The 22,630-nt window shown below is 38.9% G+C and overlaps 1 protein-coding gene across 7 annotated transcripts in view; it reads left to right on the top strand.

Moving 5' to 3' along the window:
* FARS2 (phenylalanyl-tRNA synthetase 2, mitochondrial) overlaps positions 1 to 22,630 on the top strand; it is a 244,160-nt gene that overhangs the window by 130,776 nt on the left and 90,754 nt on the right. For all 7 annotated transcript variants that reach the window (XM_061346574.1, XM_061346573.1, XM_061346567.1 and 4 more), the window contains one exon: positions 17,044 to 17,204. In XM_061346574.1, coding sequence (XP_061202558.1) covers positions 17,044 to 17,204 — 161 coding nt within the window. The remainder of the gene's footprint in view (positions 1 to 17,043; positions 17,205 to 22,630) is intronic.

The raw sequence follows: 22,630 nt of genomic DNA, 5'->3' as shown, positions 1-22,630 counted from the left end.
ATGAATTGTTCTAAAGCTGTATAATTAAGATGCTGTCAACGGAGCATGATCATGTAGAATTTAATACATTTGGAAGTTCAAAAGCTTCATGAAGTTGGAGCAGAGTACAGAAACTTCTGTTTAAGTTTATTCTCATGATTTGGACATCATTTCTAGAAATGAATAATTCTGAGCTGTGTTGTTCACTTAGTTAATGTTTTGGTTTCTTTGAGAAAATTATTAGTGTGCTTCAAATTTCATAATTTCTAAGACAAGGTTAATTGTAGTACTTCCCTAAGGCTTGATTTTTGCAAGAACTGTGCTATAAAAATGCGTTAAGTCTCTAGGCTGTGGCTGGTTCTTGTCCTTCACTCTGCACTGCTGCATCACTGTTGGAAAATTATTGTCTTTTATTGTTTAATTCCCTTTAGGTTCAAGATAAGCCAGATGGTGAGGTCGCTTTGTAGGGGAGTTTTCTGCTTGGTATTATGAATTTTCAAATCCCGTATTAGTAATGGAGGCGTTGCAGCATCTAATCCCCTTTGGCTTAGTTTTACATACCTGTGAGTTTATTTGAGAATTCCTATTTCTTATATTTAATTTCAGTCCAAACTCACTGCATGGTACAGAAACAGCTTCAAATGACAAATAGATACTTGAACATGGCATTACTAATTAGTATTTGGGTACCTTTACAAGCTTACATTCTCCTTTCCTGTGGACTGTAATAACAAGAACATGGAAATGGGAAGGGAATTTAATCACAAAAGCAGGCATTGCTTTGTCTTGGTTTTGGTAAGGCATAATGCACAGATCTCTAATTTGCTTTTTTAGTATACGTTAGGACGTCTTTTTTTATGCTTATTTTTGGTAACATAAATCTAGCTCCTGTCAGTGATGTGAAAGTTTCAGAACTAGAACATTACTGAAGTTGTAGCATCAAAGTCAAGGCAGCTGAACAACTGAGAGGACCTGGAGGTTTTGTTTATTTTCATCAGGAACTATCTGACTTGGTTGAATGATGATGTATATCAGAATTATGATAGGAAGTATTGTTGCTGCTTTCTGAAATATTAAAGTAAAATCCAAATAATTGCTTGTAAAGGTCTAAGGAAAGAAAGTAAAAGATATTATTTAGTATTATTTGCAACGATTGCATAGATTCTGTAGGATGGGAAGCTCAGCACTTCACCATATTAGCTATTGCTATGTCAAATTTAGCATCTTTTGTAATTGTACATCTTGTATCTTTGGTAACTTGCAGGAACCCCTAAAATATCACGGTTTTATTTCATTGACTGCAAGGATCCCACTGCAATATTCTTCAAGGGGTGTGTGAATGAATGTGTGGAGTGTTATTTTCTTTTTATATATTTCTTTTATATATATATTACCCAGCACTCAATAGGGTCTTTATATATATATAAAAATATATATAAATAGATATATATAAAATTTATATATATAATATGTATATTTATATTATTATCTATTTATAATATATCTATTTTTATATGTTATATATAAATTTTATATATATAATATATTTTTATATATATTTTATATATTTTTTTTATATATATATATATATATATAATGACCCTATTGAGTGATGGGTTGCAAGACTAATTCTTTTAATGTACCAGGAATTAATAGCCAGTTTCCATAACCTGTATGGCAGGAACTTGGTATGTCTTGGTATGGAACTTGGTATGGGCATCCAGAAATAAGGCAGTTCTTGAAAGAGATGTCAGAGCCACTCTGTTTCTCATCTATGTGGAATGGTGCCATAATCCTAACAGCAGTGTTAAATGCAGACTAATTTGTCCACTGTGACTTCAAATGAAGAAGTGTTCCATAAATGGCAAGTGACATTTATAGACATTCTTCTGATTGTGGTTTCATGAGGAAAGTAAGCCAGAAATGCTGCTTAAAAGGTTGCCCTGTAAAAAGTATACAGTATATCTACCCAAAATTGCACACTTAAACATTCACATCAGCAGGAAATGACAGGGAGTTTGCATGTAAACGACCTCAGTGTGTTAGTGTCCTGAACCATGACAGTTAGTTTAAAGTGTAACCTGTTGAGAAAGACTATCACACGGTTATGTTTTGCCTCTATCTTTTTTTGGCAATGCTATCATACAGTCTCCCAAACTCTAAGCCCACTGAAATCCTGTGTAATAGCTATACATGAGGTTCTCTGTTCAGATTACTATTTTGGTCTTTTTCCTAGCTGAAAATTTATCCTTATCAAAGATGGAGCATCATTTTCCTACAAAGAATTAGATGCGCGCGCACGCACACACACACCCGCATAGGTTGGAAAGGTCTGTGGTCCAGCCCCCTGATCAAAGCAAGTACAGGTAAAACAGGTTGCCCAGGGCTTTCTTTAATCAAGTTTTTAATCTTGCCCCCAAAAGCCTTTAGCCATCTATCACTCCAGTAAAGTGAGCTGTCCCACCATTTCTGTAGTCCCAGTGAGGTCATGGCTCTGCAACTGCACTTAGACATCATTTCTCCTGTTTGCTTCCCATGCTGCATGCATTTGTTTTCAATTTTCTTTTGCTTTCAGGAAAGAGGCAGTATTCCTAGAGCTATCTGTGCCACCTTTTAAAATGGCTGTGGGTTTGCATTGTCTTTAATATTAGCAAGACCTCTTGCTCACCAGAGGGAAGGGTGCCAAGCCTGTGGTGGTACAATGAAGAGCAAAGTGATAGGATTTGAACGGATTCAATCTTTATCCACAGCTATGCTGATACAACTCATATTTACAAATACTGCTATTCAGTAAGTTCAGTGGGTATACGTAAATGTGTTCAGATATTTATTTACAAAATGCACAATGTGCATCAACTGCTGAGAGTTGTTGTTGAAAGAATGACTTAGAAAAACTCCGTTAAAATAAAATGCAAAGTAAAAAAAAGAAAATGACTTTATCCTTTCTAACTTACATATATATATATATATACACATACATAATAAAATGAAACTGCGTAGCTTGAAAGGGATTAAGAAACTTAAGATGTCTGTTAAAAAAATAAAATTATAAGGGGTGGAGAAAATCAAGAAGAAAGAATTTCTATTGACTTGTTATTTCTTTCTTGGAAAAGTTACTGAAAATTTACACAGCAACAAAATAACAACCCAATTAGTATCTGTCCTCTAAAAGCAAATGTTAATATATTTCAGATTCTCTGTTGACAAGTGGGACTGATATTCAAAATAGACTTCTTTAAAAGAGTGCAGGGCAAAAATTACGTGACACAGTTATGAGTTTCTATAGCAATTGCCATCAATTTTCAAGCTGTAAAGGAAATAAGATGTGATTAAAAACTATCTGTAGATTTATTTTCTAGGAAGACTCTTAATTATATTTCAGATAGCTATAAGAGACACAATTTACAAGAGAGTAAATCTTAAAAGCACAGTAGCCCCTTTATCTAGCCCTTAAAAAATTTCCCAGTGGAAAATGGTATTTCATTAATTGTCATTATGTAGGAATTATAGAATTAGGAGGTCTAACATTTCTTTTATCATTAATTTCTTTAGGTGTCAGTGACATTACCTTTCCAAAATTAAGTTCAATGCATAATAACAGATTAATTGCCAAATTAATTGTGAAAAATGAACATAAGAGAACCAGTGACTTTTCTGGGGCTCACAGCCCAGAAAGCCAACCGTATCCTGGGCTGCATCAAAAGGAGTGTGACCAGCAGGTCAAAGGAGGTGATCCTGCCCCTCTACTCTGCTCTTGTGAGACCTCACCTGAAGTATTGTGTGCAGTTCTGGTGTCCTCAACATGAAAAGGAGATGGAACTGTTGGAACAAGTGCAGAGGAGGGCCACCAGGATGATCAAGGGACTGGAGCACCTCCCATATGAAGACAGGCTGAGAAAGTTGGGGCTGTTCAGGCTGGAGAAGAGAAGGCTGTTTGGAGACCTCATAGCAGCCTTCCAGTATCTGAAGGGAGCCTATAGGGATGCTGGGGATGGACTATTCATTAGGGACTGTAGTGACAGGACAAGGGATAATGGGTGAAAACTTAAACAGGGGAACTTTAGATTGGATATAAGGAGGAAGTTCTTTACTGTAAGGATGGTGAGGCATTGGAATGGGCTGCTCAGGGAAGTTGTGAATGCTCCATCCCTGGCGGTGTTCAAGGCCAGGTTGGACAGAACCTTGGGTGACATAGTTTAGAGTGAGGTGTCCCTGCCCATGGCAGGGGGGTTGGAACTTGATGATCTTAAGGTCCTTTCCAATCGTTAACTCTTCTGTGATTCTATAATAAGGGGATTTGAATTGCAGGTCTTCAACTGAGCAAGAGAAATTATTTTTCTTAATGTATTCGTTCCTCCAGAAAGAAAACCTTTATTTATTTCAATATTAATTCATTTAAATATTTTATCAGCAAATTAAAATACTATGTAATCAAAGCAGTAACTTTTCATTTATGTTGTATCTGTATCAGAATATTTCCAGTCATATAGTCAATGAGGAAGATATAAAACTCACTGAGCAAAGCTTGGACCTTTCCCATTGAGGTGCTGTGATACTCAACACAAGTCGCCCTATTACACACTTGAACAAGTCTCTTTCCCCACTAAGACAGTGGTCTGTTTTCGGTGCCCTTGCCCTGTGCATGGAACAAGGTGGTATTTTGTGAGGAACTTCCCCTTTCTGCCTGAAGTCTGTGTGTTTTGTTTTTTATCTTTCCTGTTGTCTTCAGGGGGCTTCAGAGTATATACTCCTGTAGTTTTGAGTCAACTTCTAGTCAAGTTTAATTACATCCTTAGCCCGTCTTAGTTGCAGTTTTGACTTGTCATTGAAGGAGGCCATTTCTGGGAGGAGGGAGAAAAAAAGACAAGCAAGAGGCACTTACCTGTGTTCAGTAAGTATTCTCTTTCTCAGAAGCTGTGCCTATGAGTAAGGTAGAGCACTGACTGGGTCAGTGGTTCAGACACATTTATTCACAGGAGTTCATTTAGCTGTGGCTTCCTCTGGAAACTTGCGGTTAGTGTGGGCTCAATGACTTAGTGGGGTACTATGACTTGCAGTCAGCTAAACTTATCCGGTGTTCACACTGAGGTGGGCATGGCCTGAGTCAGGCTCTCTGCAGTTCAGTCAAGGGCTGTAGGCATCCATCCGCACTTTCCCAGGATGCAGAAGGCTTACCTCTATGCTGTGTCCCAGAGAGAGAGAGAGAGAAACTGTCTTGGTTGTAAAGCTGGAGTCCTGGAAGGAGCATGGTGAAGGGTGGGGGCACTTTAGGAGGCCAAGGGCATTGCTAAGTTTACTACTTGTCCTGTGAAGGACTGCTGTCTGATTAAGTTTTCAGGATGATCATTCCTTTGTGGATGAGTTGGGACTGCCAGGTGGAGGATCCTGTTCTTGGAAACATCTGCCTCCCTAAGACAGTATTTGGGAAGCACAAAATGTGTGCCTTTAATGACAGCAGGAAAGGACAGTCAGCGCACTTGAACACCACTCTGCTTTTGATTCCTGAGTGCAAAAGTCCCTTGTTGAATGTAGGAACATCTCCTAACTCAAACTTTCTGCATGTGGCCACTGTGTGCTTTTTTGTTCTGCCAGTGTCTGACTTGAGACGGTAGGGTCTGATTTACAGAAGTATTGAGTGCTCACAGCTGCAGCTGTAGTAATAGGGAGCTGTACTTTGAACATTTAAACACCATATAATGCTTGATGCTCAGGAGCATCAGGTCCCAGGTGTCTCAGATGTGGAGCAAAATTAATAAATGCTTTTGATCTTAAAATCTCTGCGCCCAAGTTCCCAGTCTTCAATATAGGAGACAGCAAACTTCCTCAACTCACCGAGATATGTGGAAGAAGTAAAAAGTCCTTAATATTTTTCAAGCATTTAAATACTGTGAAACTGCTTCACTGGGAACCTCATAAAAGAAATAATGTGTCTTCAGAGCTCTGCTTGAATATTGCTCAGTGCGTGAGGTCCTTGGGGTACACATTCAGCAATGCAAGGAACACGAGCAGTGATCATTAACCATTGCCTCTTCTCTGAGCTGAACAGAGCAGTCCTGTGGAAAGATTAATATTTGTTTGTCTCATTGAAGATAACATTGTAATGTATTTCTAAGAGGAGAGCATCTTAGTGTTCTTCAGGAAAGATTAATTCTAGCATTTCAGAATATCTGAATCTATCATTGAAACACCAAGTGATGTATTAAGGCTTGCTTTTGTGGGACATTTCCTGGTTGCTTTAAATCGAAGACTGAAAAATAGAGATCTGTTGTATATCATCACATTCTTATGAGTCATCAGTGTAATATAATTACAAGCTTTGTAGAGTAATTCTGTGTGTATATACCTCTATAATTATTACACATACAAAATACTAGGTATACTTGAGACTTATGAACACAGTGGGAGAAACATGACTTTATTCAAGCCAGCGTGGAAGTTGGAAGTGGCAGTCTTTGCCTTCTTTGGACATTCTTTCTGAGGAAAAATCACTCCTCCTTCAAGGCTAAATAAAGCTATGTTTTATGCTGTTGGTCCCTGTGTAAGGACGTAAACTGTTCAATAGAATACATATACCTAGAGAGAGAGTAGTTATGGGGTTACCCTGCAGCCCATCCTTTTGCAGTGAGCAGTCCCTTCATTTCTGTTCTTAATGGTATAGCTCTACTCGCCATCTGTAACTCCAGTAATAAATGCATTGAGAGGTTGTCTGTGGGATGCTAACATGTTTACATAAGCACATGTACAGCACCAGCTGACATCATCAGTGTATCACTGACTTAGTGTAACATATTCATATAATATTATTCAGAGCAGCCCTGCAGAGAAGGACTTGGGAGTGTTGGTTGAGGAGAAACTTAACATGAGCCAGCTTCAATGTGCGCTTGCAGCCCTCTGCAAGTTCTGGTGTCCTCAACATAAAAAGGGCATGGATCTGTTGGAACAAGTCCAGAGGAGGGCCACGAGGATGATCAGGGGACTGGAGCACCTCCCATATGAAGACAGGCTGAGAAAGTTGGGGCTGTTCAGGCTGGAGAAGAGAAGGCTGTTCGGAGACCTCATAGCAGCCTTCCAGTGTCTGAAAGGGAGCCTATAGGGATGCTGGGGATGGACTCTTCATTAGGGACTGTAGTGACAGGACAAGGGGCAATGGGTTAAAACTTAAACAGGGGAAGTTTAGATTGGATATAAGGAGGAAGTTCTTTACTGTAAGGGTGGTGAGGCACTGGAATGGGTTGCCCAGGGAAGCTGTGAATGCTCCATCCCTGGCAGTGTTCAAGGCCAGGTTGGACAGAGCCTTGGGTAACATGATTATTGTGAGGTGTCCCTGCCCATGGCAGGGGGGTTGGACCTTGATGGTCCTTTCCAACCCTAACTATTCTATGATTCAATGAGTCTATATAACTTGGTGTAATACATATCCTGTGTGTGAGTGTTATGCCCTAGCCCAGTACAGGAGAGGTTGCCCATTGTAGGTGTTCTGTAGATATGCTTCATACTAGCAGAAGCAACTTCTTGCTTCTGAAATTGTGCTGACACAGACCTTTTGCTGATGAAAGGTGTATTGTTAAGAAGAACCTCTTCAAGCTTCCGGAGTGAAACAAGTTTTGCTAGTTCACTCTTTTGGGGGCAAATTGTTTTTGTTTAATAAGGTAATATTTTGGTTTTCATTTTAGCGAAGCATATATTTCCCTGGATGCTTATAATACCAGGGAAGACAGTCTTGCATGGGAAGCTGGACATTTTGCTATTGATACAGTTTGCTAGGAAATGTCATTAGAGATAGCATAAAAGTGGGATTTAAAAGTTTACATTGAAAAACTACATATGAAGTTAATTTTGAGTGTATAAGATAGCGGTGACATCTTGCCAAGGTATCAGTCCCTGAGGGAAAAGCAAGTTCTTGTAGGATTCTTTTCTGTTGATTTCGTTTACTGTAGGGTTGTTGTAGCCATGCTATTTTGCTAGAAAGAATTGCAGACCATAATCTGCTTCACTGGTATATTTTATTGCTTGTGCATCTGTTTCCATCATCTTTTATGTGCCTTGTCAGCCACATGGCAAGAGTGGACAAGAAGCCTCTGCAAAATGTACAGCTAAGGTGCTTCTATAAATTATTTCAAGGACTTAAAGCAAAACCTCTCTTTGTGTTTTTGGGTTCTTTCCCTAAGCTTTTCTTGTATAGTTTGTGTGCGGCTTCACAATGTTGCATTCCTTCAAACTGCAATACTGTAGAAGCTGGTGATACTGTATTGTGTAAAACTCTGTCAACAAGTATTTGTAATACAATAAAATGTCACTTCTTAAGAAATCATTATTTTCCAGAAGTAGATGTGCTGCTGCCAGAACTCATGAATTTCATAAAAATTAAAAACTAGAGGAAAAAAAATTAATTTGAACTTCAAGGAACAATTATGGCCTCTCCAATATTTCTGCCACTGCTTCATGTGGAAATAGTGGGTTAATTTTAAAAATAGTCACTAACGTAAATGTTCTACTTGTAGGAAAGAAGAGCATAAGAGGTCTGGCTGTGATTCTGTAGTATTACTGATGGATAAGATGATTTGAAATACATTATAAATTAAACACAAGTGGCTATAGGCACTTTGTGCAGTGCAGTAAGAGGGAGGTAAGGACAGGAGAGTACTCAAAACGTAATTCCCATTGTATTTGTGTCATATGAGTTCCTAAATCATGAAAGAGCTTGCTAGAAATTACGAAACTAAATTAAAAGAAGTCTGAAAAAGAAATCTAAAAGAGAAATTAATGTGAGGTGATTATTCCAAGATGAAAGATTTTCATTCACTTCCTTGTAATTATACAGGAATGCTTATTTCGTGATAAAAATTGAAGCTGAAATGAGCACATAGGGTCAAATTTGTCTAACTCAAGTTACCTGTCCTAAAGTTAAGTGTTTTGTCTGTACATGTCTTATGATAGAGTGAATAATTATTTGTGATTCTCTCTACCCATTTACAGTAGAGCTGAAGGGTTTGGCTTAGACCAGATACCTAGCACTGAGTAATGGTGAAATAGCTAATGGCATCTCCCAGAATTATGCGTATACTCAGCATCTCCTTGCAGATATCTCTGCTTCTGCTGGAAGCTTCCTCAGATCCAAAGAGAATACATTAATAGACATCAGGTTGTTAATGACAAGCTATGATTTCAAAATGTGAACTGAACAGGATGCAGAACTCTTGCCTTGAGTGAAACCCTTCAGCTCCTGCCCTAGAAAAGTGCTGTTCCAGTGTCACTGAGTGGCACAGCAGTGCTGTTTCACAGTATCACGGAGCAGATGCAGGGTTAAGCACAGCTCAAGTCCTTTCCCAGGTGATGCAGTTTAAAGGGATGTGGCTACACGAGAGAGGAAACAGAAGAGATTTTAGGCCCAGGCAGAAAAGCAGGTTGTGGCTCACTATGCCTTTTCCTGGGGCACTGAATTGAGTTTCCTGAGATGTCTATTAGCGCCACAGCCGTGTACTTTCTATTTTATGCATGCCTTGTGTACAGAATGTACCAGGAGACCAGTTGAGCATCCATAGTTATATTATAGGTGCAAATAAAGATATTTGCAGGTGGCCAGGTTGCCAAATGCCAGCTGGAAACACTATAGTTGGGAGCAATGTAGAGAGAAAACATAAGCTGTCCTTTTGTGATATGGTCTGCAAACCCTGCTTGGTAGTCATATAAAGTACTTACTTTCTGTAATGTATTTCAAGCATATCCATGGCTTTGAGTAGCATGAGACCTATTGACAGAAATCATTTTGCCCAGGATCATGCAGTGGTTGATTTTTTTTGATGGGAGATCAATAAGCAGACATGGCTTGGGAACACAGTCATGCTTTGAAGAGCCCTCTGTGACCGAAAGTGAGAAATGTCCTTCAAACTGTTGTAGCACAGGACTGGTGGAGTAGTTCTCTATTAAGAAAGGAAAACAGGGGTCAGTGCTTCTGAACAAAGGTTTTTCCAGCCTGTGCTATATAACAATACATTTAGGTACACCTGGACATTTCATGTTGTGATTTTGGAAATAAATTAATTGTCTGTACCTGGAACCTTATCAAAACTGCTGTGTAACACTACAGTGGGATTATAGTGGAGATCATTGTGCTGGAGTATATATGCTGCACTACAGTATGAAATCTCTTTATAGCTTTACCATTGGAATGCTGAACTACTATTGACAGAAAGATTTTGAAATTCAGTGTTTTATATTTATTGTGTCTCCTACCTCAATTATTCTAGGAAAGGAAGGACTGTTATCCCAACCCCAATAATAAGGCAAGTGATGCCTATGTGATCATGAGGTTTTTCATTAACTTCTTCCAAAGAATGAGCTTGTGGCAGAAGAGCATAGTTGTTAAATCGTAAACCTTATCTGTCTATTAATTTTATATATTATAGAGCCAAGCCCCAGTCATGAGCCCAAGGCTTCTTTATGGTAGGTAGGTACTGTAGAAATATGAAATGTGATGTCATTTCCTACCTGTAGAAGTTGAATTTACTGTGCACTGTCAGGCTTTCAGTGTAACCATGAGATTGTGCTGCTATCAAATGAGCACAGTTTTAAACCTTTCGTTATATACAAATGTTCTGCTGTTCTGATTTTTTAACAAGATATCAAACAGATGCTAACAGCATCCCATGCTATGATATATAAACTGCTGCCTCTGTACCTTTTGAGGATATCTTCGTCTCCTGGAGATTGTATCACATTTTGATGGAGTTTTTGTACTTGTTCCTTGCTGTGCTTGTTCTTGAAGAAAAGATGATTTCATAAGACACCAAACAGTCAATTTGGTGACAGTGCATTTTTGCCAAGAAAGTTGCATCTGGGGCAATGAATATATATGGAGTGAATTTGTCCAGCTGTACTTATACCCCTGAAAAAAATGTGATTCATAATTGAATTTTTGAACTGTACTGTAGACTTGGTCTTTCTGCCAAGTGGCAGCCCCTCATGTATTTTTTATAGCTTTTTATATTTTCAAATCTACACGGCCCCAGTGTCTAGGGAGGTTTAATAGTATTAAAGGATATTAAAAGATCCAAAACCTCAAAATCCAACTTAACCTGAATTAACAAAACAGTATGAAAAAAAAAGGGGGGTGGGGGAAGAGAATTTGCTTTTACATACACAGAACAAAAAGAGCACTACTGGAGCCTGCAGGCAGAGCCAGGGGAAATAGAGTGAAGGAGTGTATGCATTTTTGGCTCTGTGATGTAAAGTAGGACTGTAGCAAATTGCACTGTCCTCCATGGAGAATGTCCAACCTTGGGCTATGCAGGGGAAAAGGAAAAATGCCTCAAAAACTAAGCAAGCCGTTTGTTCAGATATGTATGCTGAAGTACAGAGGAAAAGGAAGACCATATACCATAAAAGGATAGTTGATGAGTAATATCCTTGTTGTTCTTGGGAGTTAAGTGGATACCTAATCTTATACAATTTGAAAGGTTAAATGTTATTGCAGTGTATGTTAATGAACTTTAAAAAGTATCTGAAGTTTTAAATAAGATTCCGTTTAATAGTTTTGTCATTGATTTTGTGAATACTTAGGAAGGCTTGTGGGAATGGGAGATGTGGACTCGGGCAAAGAAAGGAGTAGGGGAGGAGGACTGAGGAATTTTGCAATTTCAAAAGCAGAATTATAAAAGAATTGGAAACCAAAAGTAGCAGTCCCAGGTGGGGAAAAAACAGGGAAAGTTCTTCCTTGTTTCTTTGTTTCACTCTTTCCTCTGCTTGCTAATCTAGTTTTCTTGCCCTCTTCTGCTCTAGCACACACAGGAAATGTTTCCCTCACAGCTATTTGGCCTGGTGAAATATTGGTAAAATGGTAGAATTTGTTACTTACATATTAGAAGAAAGTTGAATCTCGCTTCCCTAGACTGAATTTTTTTTAATAGGCTGTTCCTTCAGTGTGTACCCAGCTATTCTGATTATGGAACAAAACCAAACATACATATTAAAACCTTAATCAAAGCCTTTAAAGTTCTTCTGCTTAGTTTTCAAGTGGAGCAAACAGAACAGATCAGTCTGACCCAGGAGACAAAGCTGTGGTCTCAAAGTGACTATTATTGTTAGAAAACTATTTCACATGCGAGATTTAGAAAGATAAGTTATTTTTCCACAGAATAGGCATAATTGAATGTTTACTTCTTTTCTTGAGTTCTTGAGGAGCGGCTTACTTAGCAAGCATAGTCTGAAAGCCAAGTCCTTATTTTAGGAGGTAATTTAAACTGAATTGCACACAAGAGCCTGGATACATCAGTTTAACAGAGTTAGAGAATAGTATGACAATCTTGGTTTTGCTTTTGCTGAAGAGAGAAATTCAGAAGGAAACCTCAGTATGCTTTTTGGCCCCAGCTGCTTTGAATCGCAGCCACCTGACCTTGCACTTCCAGAAGCTCTTCTGTATTAGACTGACACCTTAGTCTGGGGTTTGTTAGTTGATTGATTGGCTGTTTGTTTTCCATGTAAAACCTTTAACTCCTAACATACAGGAGCTTTAACTGAAGTAGGAAATAATTTTAAATGGCTTATTTTTAATACAGGTAAGCATGGTTTACCTCATTGCTGTGGCCCTCATGTAGAATGTGTGTTCCTGGTCTCTTAATGACAAGTAAATGCTTCTTTTGCAGAAGCTGTTTTTTGAAGCCTTGTTCATAACGGCCCATTAGTCACACAGAGCTCAGATGTGGGCATAGGTCTGTTTCAGGAATTTCAGATGGTTTGTGTCAGGTCAGATGTTCACTATGTCTGCAACTTGTTTTCTACCCATTTTAAAACACTGATTCGTTTTATAAAACATGTGTAGTCTGTGTATCCTTGAGAATCTGTTCACCCTTCTTCGCACCATTTTAGTTCCTGAATTTGCTCCATAGACAGACATGGTTTGGTCTGAAAAAAAGGAGATCAAATTCAGGTTCCATAGGCTTCTGGAACTTATCCCAGCCTTCAGCTATACACACTTTGGGTATATTAATTTGGGGGCATTTTGTGAAAAACATGTTGTATACAGGCTGTTGTATGTTCCTGACTTTCCATGTGACTTTCCTGTCTCCATCCAAGATCAAAACTTCATTTATTTTGTTTCTCAGTAGCTGCTGAGTATAAGAATTTGAAGACCCAATTTAGGCTCTACTGAAAGGAAGATTTCTTTATTGGCAGTTTTATAAGAGTAGCAAAAATTGTTAAGTAAAAGCCAGCATGCATATAAAAATAAGTGGGACTGAAGAATATAACAAAAAAGTTTTGTCAACCTGTTCCTAACACTACATTGCAAAATATGCCTTAAATATCTTGTACAGTGCGAAATGTCTTGTCTCACAGTCCTTGAGAAGGTTGGCATTTCTGTCTGTGGGTATTTCTGAGGATTCAGTGGGATATAATCCGTGAGTCCTGGCAGGTCATTATATATACCTCAGTGAGTAATTACAAAGCTTCCTGTCCTGATTGACCCGATTTAGCTTTCATTTAAGAACATTTTTTGAAGAATGGCTTGATTGGTCTACATTTAAGTGGAAACTGATTCATCTGGGCTCAAAGGTGAAGAGCAGGACAGTATGAGTTGTCAGGGAAGATAAGGAGTCTTGAGCAACCCTGTAAGACACAGCTGCAGTGATGCAGCGTCCTGGAGTCAGATTAGACTGTCTCAGTCCCTCTGTGGGAAGCCAATCAAACTGTTTCGTCCTTTCATTTTCCATCTTCGCTACCTGACATGCAAAATTTCCAGCAATTTCCTTCTGGTGGGTAGTCAAGTTTTTCATGTGAGGCAGCAGGAGCTTGGCAGCATACAAACCTTTGAGGGCCACTTGGAGAAAGCTCATGTATTAGGAAAGCTTTATCCATTGGGCTGTGTTATTTCAAGCAGTGATACTATGATTGCCGCACCAGGTCCCTGGAATATAGTGCTTTGGCCTTGTCAGAACCTCAGTCTGGATTGTGCTACATTTAAAGCTATTCTGTGTTTTTTCTGTCCAGTTGGCTTACACTCACTTGGCTTCTTTACATATTATTTGTGAAAATTCAGTGTATTTAAACATATGTATGTATGTGCTGTGAAAAGCTTTGGGTTGCTCTCCCACTTAATAGGGTCATTAGCTGCACATATAACTTCTAAGCCACCTGGTCATTTCCAGTCAGAAATATGCTTAGAAGCTTGCTTGAGTCTTGTTGAGTTCCACTCTTAGCTGCTTTAAGTCAACACTACATTGACTTGTAGCTTTAAAGGTAGGAAGTTGGAGAAAAGATCAGAGGCAACATAACTGAAGATGCAAACTACAGTGAAGCTTTGATAGTGCTGATTTGAGGAGGAATTCTAATTATCTGGATTTTCCTTGATTTTCCTTCTTGTCGTCTTTTTTTTTTTCCCCCTTCTCTCGCTCTCTCTCTGAATAGGGGGGATTCTTCACTGATATGGCTTTGTGGACAATTGAGAAGTTTATGGTCTGAAGGCTGATAATCACTCAAGAATCACCCAAAAGACAAGTTCTGTAACGATATGTTTATTCATAGCTCAGATAAAATGCTTTGAGCTGCTGGGCAGATAGCTGTGTAAAGAATTCTTTGTCTTCTACAAGGTGCAGAAACCTGTGATGTGTTCCAGTCCTTCTAAAACAAAACAACACCCCCCCAGGTAATTTCTGATATAAAATTAAAATATTAATTGCAGAATTAAAGGGCATAACAAATACATTAGGGATAAAGTGTGAGGAAAAAAGAGTTACAATGAAAACCATTCTTATATCAAAATATTTAAAAAACATAAATGTCGAATGTAAAGCTTTGCTTATAATAATATATACTCATTCTGTCACATCCTTTTTTTTTCTCACCCTTGTCCGATCTACCAGTAATCATCAGTAATATGGGGAAGGAGGATCATCACCCCTTATCATGTATACTTAAATGAGCATCAGTGAATTAACACTGGTGCTTCACCTGGCATCTTTAGGTTTCAGATTTAATGCCTCTGTTGAAATTAAGCAGTGGCCATTCAGAGCCCTCATGGATATTGCTTCAGGTGCTCTACTTTACCTCTGGAGAAGGGGGTGCATTGAGTTAGTCAGTCTGCAAAAATACCTGTACATATATGAAAGTCTGGCACTTTTGAAATGAATGGGAGTTTTGTTACTGAAGTAGGAATTGATGGCCTAAGAAAGACAAGCTGGAAGTTTGGGGAAGCAACACCATTGTGATGAATTATCTTCCCTTCATAGCCATAAAAATATATTTACATACTGGAGTAGGGAGAGAAATAGTACTTTCAGCTTGGAAAAGAAACAGTTTATGGTTTGCACTTTGAAGTCAAAACTCAAAATCTTTCCCAAACACAAATTGCAATACATTCTGTGTAGTCACTATCCTGTCTCTAAAAATAAATCAAAGCAGAAAATCATTCAGTTCTTCTTGTAATGTAGCACTGATTGTAAGTTTCCAGTGTCCGGTTAGCTCAAAGTCTGTTGGCTCTTCTAAGTATACTTGTTTGAGCAGCTCAGCTATAAGATACCTTTTGAGTTCACACCTCAGTCCTCTATTTCTTAGGACTTCCACAATTCAGTTGATAAATTGTCTGCTTTCAAAGGTCATAATGTGCAAAATCATGCCTTTGATCACTTGAGAAGGGACAAGGCAGAATATCCAGACTGCGCTGGGAAGGACTCTTACGAAGTTGACTAAACCCTTCGGCAGTGCAATACTGCTGAGGTTGCAGATGAGACACGAAGAGGTTCTGCTGAGGGCTTGATTTAACAGGTAAACAGGCAGGTTCAGATTGAATTAAAAGAATCCAAGTGATGACTGTGTCTCTTTTCCCAAGCTTGTTATGTCTGCCACTATTTAAACAGAACTCTGAACTGTTTTGTCTCAACGTTGAATATGACAGCATACCTCAGGATGTCATCGGCACTCAAATAACAGGAGCTGTCTAATTTCTGATAGCAAAGACAGGAGTCAGAAAGTAGACTTCTGCCTCCAGCCTCCTGCATGATATGGGGAAACTGCTGAGTTTGAAGTTTCTGAAATATTAGAATTTCAATTAATGCTGGGGGAGGCAAGTATGGCCTTGGTCTAGATGGATAGCTATGAGATACACAGTCACATTATGTGACTCAGAAGCACGCTGCCAGTGCTGATGGTGGAGAGTAAAGTCTGTCTCACATGCAAGCATCCTTTCAGTGTAAGCCTGTTTAAGTATCTGTTTAAGTTTTAAAAAACTCTGAGCCTTTGCTTCTGGGCTCTCAGCTTATTTCAAAATCAGTAGGATGGTGGCTGAACTTGGAGCTGGTTCCTGGTGTTGAAAAAAAATCCCTGTTTAATGACTCAGTGTTCCTGCCCTGTAAAGAACAGGAAGGAAGGTATGAATATTTACTTTCCTGATGGAAATGTCACATCATTAATATCTGTATAGCTCTTCTGTATCAAATATTCTTGCCTTTCTATATTTAGTAGTGCATAAAAGGAGTCTGTTGTATGTGGGAGCAGTGGCTTTTCCCATAGGCAGCAGCCCAGGAGTTCCCTGGTTGGAGGTGTGATGTTAATGGGACAGTGCCTCACATCCTACCACTCTGTTTCTTCCAGATGCCTCAAAAGAGGCAATTCTGATCCTCTCCAATGTTGGTAATGATGTTAGTGCTGCATAGGTTTGGTGTAGTCTGTCAGCCCAAGTGAGATATTCTGAACAGGGTATCTGTGTTACATGCCTTATAAAACAACTGATGTGGAAGTGCTCAGCTCTAAAGATAGGAAAGGGGTGTATAGCGTTATGTCGCATTTCTCAAAGCCTATCTGAAACTTTGGACACAAATTGCCGAGGGTGCAGCTTTATTTTATTATCACTTTTGGTTCCTGGACTCAGTGGTGTGCCCTGTCTTGCTGCAGTTTTTGATTGAAGTAGGATCTTTTCTGTAGCGTTTAGATCATTCATTTGGCAGTTACTTGGAGGCTTTTCTGTTTTGCCATTTCAACTTTTTTTCTTGATAAATAAGTGAACATTTTATCTGCAATTTTTCATGTTGTGAACTTATGCTCTTAAATTTTCATGTGTCTGTTTGTTTATTGCAGCTGGTGCTCGGGATAAAATTGGCTGGGCATTTGGCTTGGGTTTGGAGAGGCTAGCCATGATCCTGTACAATATCCCTGACATTCGACTGTTCTGGAGTGAAGATGAACGCTTCTTGAAACAGTTTGTTGTGCCTCACATTTGGCAAAAAATAAAATTCCAGGTAAAGTAATATATATATGATAATTTTCTGTCAGTAAGGAGTGTGTTTGGCCCTAGAGAATATCACATAATTAAAATTCTGTGCCATTAGCAGATTAGGTTTTTATGCAACAGCTTTACAGCTATCAAGATTCTCTGATATACTGCAATAAAATTCAGCTTTTGATACTAACCTTTTTTTTTTTCACCAGATAGTGTTGTGAGTTGCTACTGATACCCTGTGGGTATCTCTGTTCTGAGTAATACTTAAGCATATATTTTACTTTTAAATTTATCCACAATAGGGATTGATTTAGGCCTATGTCTAGTTTGGGTATATTCTTGAATTGTGTCCATAATTCTGTTTCATTATAAAAATGTGTCTGATGCATTCAAATACCATAACACAATCCAAATTTTTCCCATTGCTTTTATTCTACATTCACTAAAGTCAACGTGAGTTGCATTGTTAAACTTTGGGACAATATTTTATGAATGTGCCTACCGTCTTCAGTATGTTAGCTCTTTTGTTCAGGTGATAGTGGGGGAAGAATGCAGGCTCAGCTCATACTGGTTTTGTAACTCTTCTGCTGAGGTGATTTTTTGTAGTTAGTAACCTTGTCTTACTTTTCAGAAGTTGCAGAGTAATCAAGCGTAATGGGATTGAGAGGAAATGCTACTTCCATAATATTCTTTAGCACGAGCACAAGTGGAAGGTTCAAGTCAGGTGGAATCACTGGTCTTTGGGGCAGTTGAGCTGCAAAGCTGTGTAGATGCTTGCTGAAGTCTGAAGTGCTAAAGCAGCAAAACACTTTTTGCTGCTTTTACCATTTTACTTGCTTTATGAACAGCTTGATTATGGTTTTTAGAATCAAAAATGTAAAAGGAGAAATCAGCAGTGACAATGCTTAGATGATATTTGAGTAGTCTTCACATCAAATCAATAGCAGCATCTATTTTTTAACTCATGACTGGTGGCACATATTCTCTCGTAGACTAAAAATTCAAAGTAATGTTTGATAGGTTTGGGGGCTGGGTTTGGGCACTTTTGGTTATGGTTATGGTTTGGTTGTGTTCTTTGTTGGTTTAGGTTTTGGTTTAGGGTTTCTTTGGGGTCATTGGGTTATTCAGGTTGTAGTTATCACTTACAGAAAGAAAGCAGTTTTTTGCCACTGTTCCTAAAGATGGGTCTGACTGTAGATTTCCCTAATCTCCTACAGAATGTTTGTTGTCCTTTTCAATAAGGAGTGCTCAAGTTGTCTTCTTTTCAGCCCTTATCTTTATGGTTGGCTTTGCTCCCAAGGAGCACAGACTGTGGCTTGATTTACAGATTTCATATCTGATGGAACTGATATGAGATTTCGTGCTTACTTTAAGATTGTGAATCCAAGCCTCAAATTGATGTTAGCAGTAGGCTGGGTTTTTGGGGAAAGGCCCAGATTGTCAGAATAGAATCATAGAATGATATGATCTGATGTTAAAGAGGAGCCAAGGAGAGGACTAGGTGTCTGGCTTCTGTAAGTTGTGTATCATTTTCATGTTCAGCTTTGGATAAAGTCATGTATAGTGGACCAGTCTGAAGATGACACAGGCATAGGTTACTGTGGTTACTCAGAGGAAAGGACACAGGTTCTATGAAACTAAAAGTGAAACAATTTTTTTTCTCTCTTGGGTTTGGGGTTTATTTATTGTTGTTTCTGTTTGGGGTTTTTTTTCCAACTGTGCTGTTTGGTAACCTTAGCTGCCAGGAGTCACTAGAAGCACATGGGTTTCCACTGTTTTGTAACTGTGTGATCAGTAGAAGAGTGGTACAAGGTCTTGGTAGGTCTTTAAGCATTATTTCTTGCTCAGCAGTGTTGGTTTCAGCTGGCCTTGATTCAACTCTGAATAAGGAGGAAAGTTCTACAACCCAAAACTGATGTTGTAGAGAGAGTCATGAAGTTGAGGCTTGTTGTCTGAAATACGTTCTTAAGTAATAACATGAATCAAGATGCAATAGGTAGGGGGACTTCAAGGAAGAGAAATTGTCAGTTGCCGCTATGCTCTAATTTGGACCAAAGGGAAAGATCAGAGTAATATTACTGGGCCATTACCTACTGCTTTATCACATTAATATGTTGGCAGTTGTCATATCCCAACAAATAGGCTAGGGAAAAGTATACCGATTGGGAGAACGGGGGGTATGGGAGAGGGGCAATGGAGTTGGAAAGATGGATTATTTTCAATCTTTTCTTTCTCTCTTCTGAAGTGATGATATGGTCAATGTTTTAAAAACAGATTTTTTGCTCTGGTGTTAAGCACTTCTTAAGGACCATTTTTGGTTTGGTGGGTTTTTTTTTCTTTTTTTCTCTTTTCCCCCTTTACTCCTCTCTCTTTTAGCACATACATACTGTCAATCCACTTTGATTTCCCATCTATATATATCCCATCCCATAGAATATTTCTTCCTAACTCTTTGTTTATATTTTTCAGCTAGGTCTCTGAATATAAAAGACTAGAGGCAAGCTTGGGTTTTTGTTAAAAAAGAAGCCTGATCCAGGTTTCTTCTTGTATGTTACACTGAGCTTTTTCAAGCTTAATACTGTACATACTTCTAGTACAGACTGGCATTACTTTTTAAAGGGTTAATGACCCTTAAGATGACAATGCTGTCAAATGGTCTTTGGTGACACCTTAAGATCTCAGATGATGGGAGTTACTAAGCCAGTTTTTTTTTTTTCTATTGTGTGTTATTTTTCAGGTATGCTGTAAAACCAAGGTAGCAGGCCTTCTGCACCTGCCTACTTTCTGAAGAGTCATAATTAATGAATCACATAGTTTATTCATATCGTATTTGACAGAAAACTTTTAGTCTGTCTTCCAGTGTTGGTGTTGTAAGAAATCTCAATGGGTATTAAAAAGTGTCAGATTTTCTGCATGCAAGGCCATGCAGTACTTTTCAGCCTGACTGAACTGAGCCAAGACAGACCAGGGTTTTTGAGAGCCTTTCATTACACAAATTGAATTCAGCAACCTCAGAAGGCTTGGATAAATGTCCATTCTTTATGTGCTTAACAGAGGTAGACCTCTCAACCTTTGGATACTTCTGCCATCCTGTTTTATAATCTGAATATTATCCACCAATGTGTTTTTCTTTCTGTTCATGAAAACATTTTTGAGATATATTAGGTCCACTACATAGCAGTAACCTTTAATAATACCTGGGCTAAGAATACTCTTGTTCAGAAATGGATTTAATTGGAGCATTTTCTTGGGACTTAAAGTATATGTTTTGAGCCTTTTTAATAGCCTGAAAGTGTCAAACTTTTCCCTGTGTCATCAATACACACATGCAGATTTCAGTAGGTCAAAAAGATGCTGGGAAAAGCTGACAGTGCTTGTACCATTGTGGCCAGTCAGCACAGCAGTGTTAGAGTGCTGCTCCCCACGGATCAGATTATTGCATTGATTTGGATTACCAAATCACACTGGCTATAACATGACACAAGTCAGCAGTGTGGGGGATCAGAGACTGGTAACCTGCTTTAAGTCACTTGTATCGGGTTTCTGCTCAGGCTGTGAAATGAAGGGCTGAGGATGGACAGAGCAGGAAGGACTAAGCACCTGCAAGGTGCAGTGTAATAAAACAAATGGCTTGGATCTGATCTAGTACGCTTTGTTCATCGGGGCTCTGAGCATAGTTGCGTATAACAGCTTTCCAGTTCATGCTGAGCCAGCATTCTTACAAAAAGATGTGTCCATGAGCTGACAACTTTCAAAAAAAAGGTACAAAAATGAAATGACATTTAGGGAAGGAAGGCACTCACAGTTCACATGAAGCGTGGTGTGCCCAGAGGTGATGATTAAGACAAATGGGCTCTGGCGGCAGGATGGTTCCTGGAACCTCCATCATTTTACTGCCACAGCAAGTAAGCGGCATGTCATGTCAATGGGCTGCTGACACATTCTCTCCTCACAAAGTCACTGTCATTTGATGCTGCTGGTGTCTGGTAGCCGCTGTTGTTTTAAGTAAGTATTTATTTTGATTGCAGATGAGCCTTGTGGCCTGGACTGAGGTCAAGCAGAATCATGTTTATGCTGTTCTAAGGGAAGCACTGGTGCAGAGGGAATCTAGATCAGATTCCTAGCTAAACTGCAGATGACTCCTTTGAGATTATGGGAGTTACTTTCTTCTTTTCCTCATTTCTGCACTATCTGCAATAAGCCTAGCACCACCTACTTTTAACCACCCCCTTCCATCATTTCTAGGGGCTGCTTCTGTCCTTGTGCTGGCATATGCAGTCTCCCCAGAATCAGTTCCTTCGTAGTAACCTGTTAGGTTCAGTATTCAAAATACTAAAAAATTCTAACCAGGATAATTCTCATGGTGCCAGAATAAACAAAGCTCCTAGAGCAGCTCTGCTGAAAGACCAGAGGGGCTAGTAACCTTTGGCAGTTGAGAGAGGAGTTGGCAAACAACTTGAATTGGCACTGTTCACTTCCCACAAAACCGTAGCCAGAATGGTGTATGTAGCCCTACCCTAGGAGACTGTCTCTGCTTCGTAAACTGAGCAGTCAAGGTTAGCAGAGATGAGAAAAAGTATATCTTCAGGGAGATGTAGTTGTGTGGAAAGAAGGAAATCAAAGTGGGCTTATCCTTCTCCTGTGCAAAATAGCTGGGCCTCACTCATCCCCTTTACTCTGTGTACCATATGAATTAAGCCCCTTTTCTGATGCCAAAGGACACAGTACAACTTTTTTACTCTACTGTGCACTTTCCAGTTTTCTGAGACAGTCATCAACCCTGTGCCTCTTTCCTGTGCTCATACCTGATTGTTGCTGGGAAACATATAGCTTGGCCTGAAGCTTTAGAAGGTACTGCAAATAAAATGTACTGGCAGGTACAAGGGAAAACTTCCACAAATTAAACCGTCTTAGTCTATATCCTGTATTCCATGCTTGAGAAGGAGAGTATCTAATGTATAAGCCAGTATTTCAACCAGTTTGAACTTATTACATTCACTGCTCAGACTGGGGCAGTCTGATTCATCATTAGTGTGCTACTCCATGTAATTTATATTTATCATTTTAATCTGTGATTAGCTTTATTTTCTGATAAAAGGTAGAGGATTCACTGGCTGCTCCATTTTCAGGTATTTTTCATCAAGATTAGGTAACTCCATGCTTAAATGGTTATTCATTTATTATGTTTACTTTCTAATAGTGCATCTATTAAAGGCAAATATGCAACCATTAGTATGTAAATTTAACTTGGATGTCTGAACAAATGAGGTACAGCCTCAGCTGTGATTTATTGTCTAGTTAGCTTTACGGTAATTGAAGATATACAATGTTTGTGTGTATGCATGTGGAGGTACAACAGAGTAGGTGATAGTGTAGCATAAACATTTTATTGACATGACTTTGGGAAGGTTGAATTTCTTATGAATGATTTACATAGATCATCTT

Source organism: Neopsephotus bourkii, unplaced genomic scaffold, assembly GCF_033783945.1.
Source record: "Neopsephotus bourkii isolate Nb327-2 ecotype Australia unplaced genomic scaffold, CSIRO-AGI_Nbou_v1 NB_272, whole genome shotgun sequence".
NCBI classification, from domain to species: Eukaryota; Metazoa; Chordata; class Aves; order Psittaciformes; family Psittacidae; genus Neopsephotus; species Neopsephotus bourkii.
The sequence above is the reverse complement of the archived record's forward strand: the minus strand, read 5'-3'. Positions and strand labels throughout refer to the sequence as shown.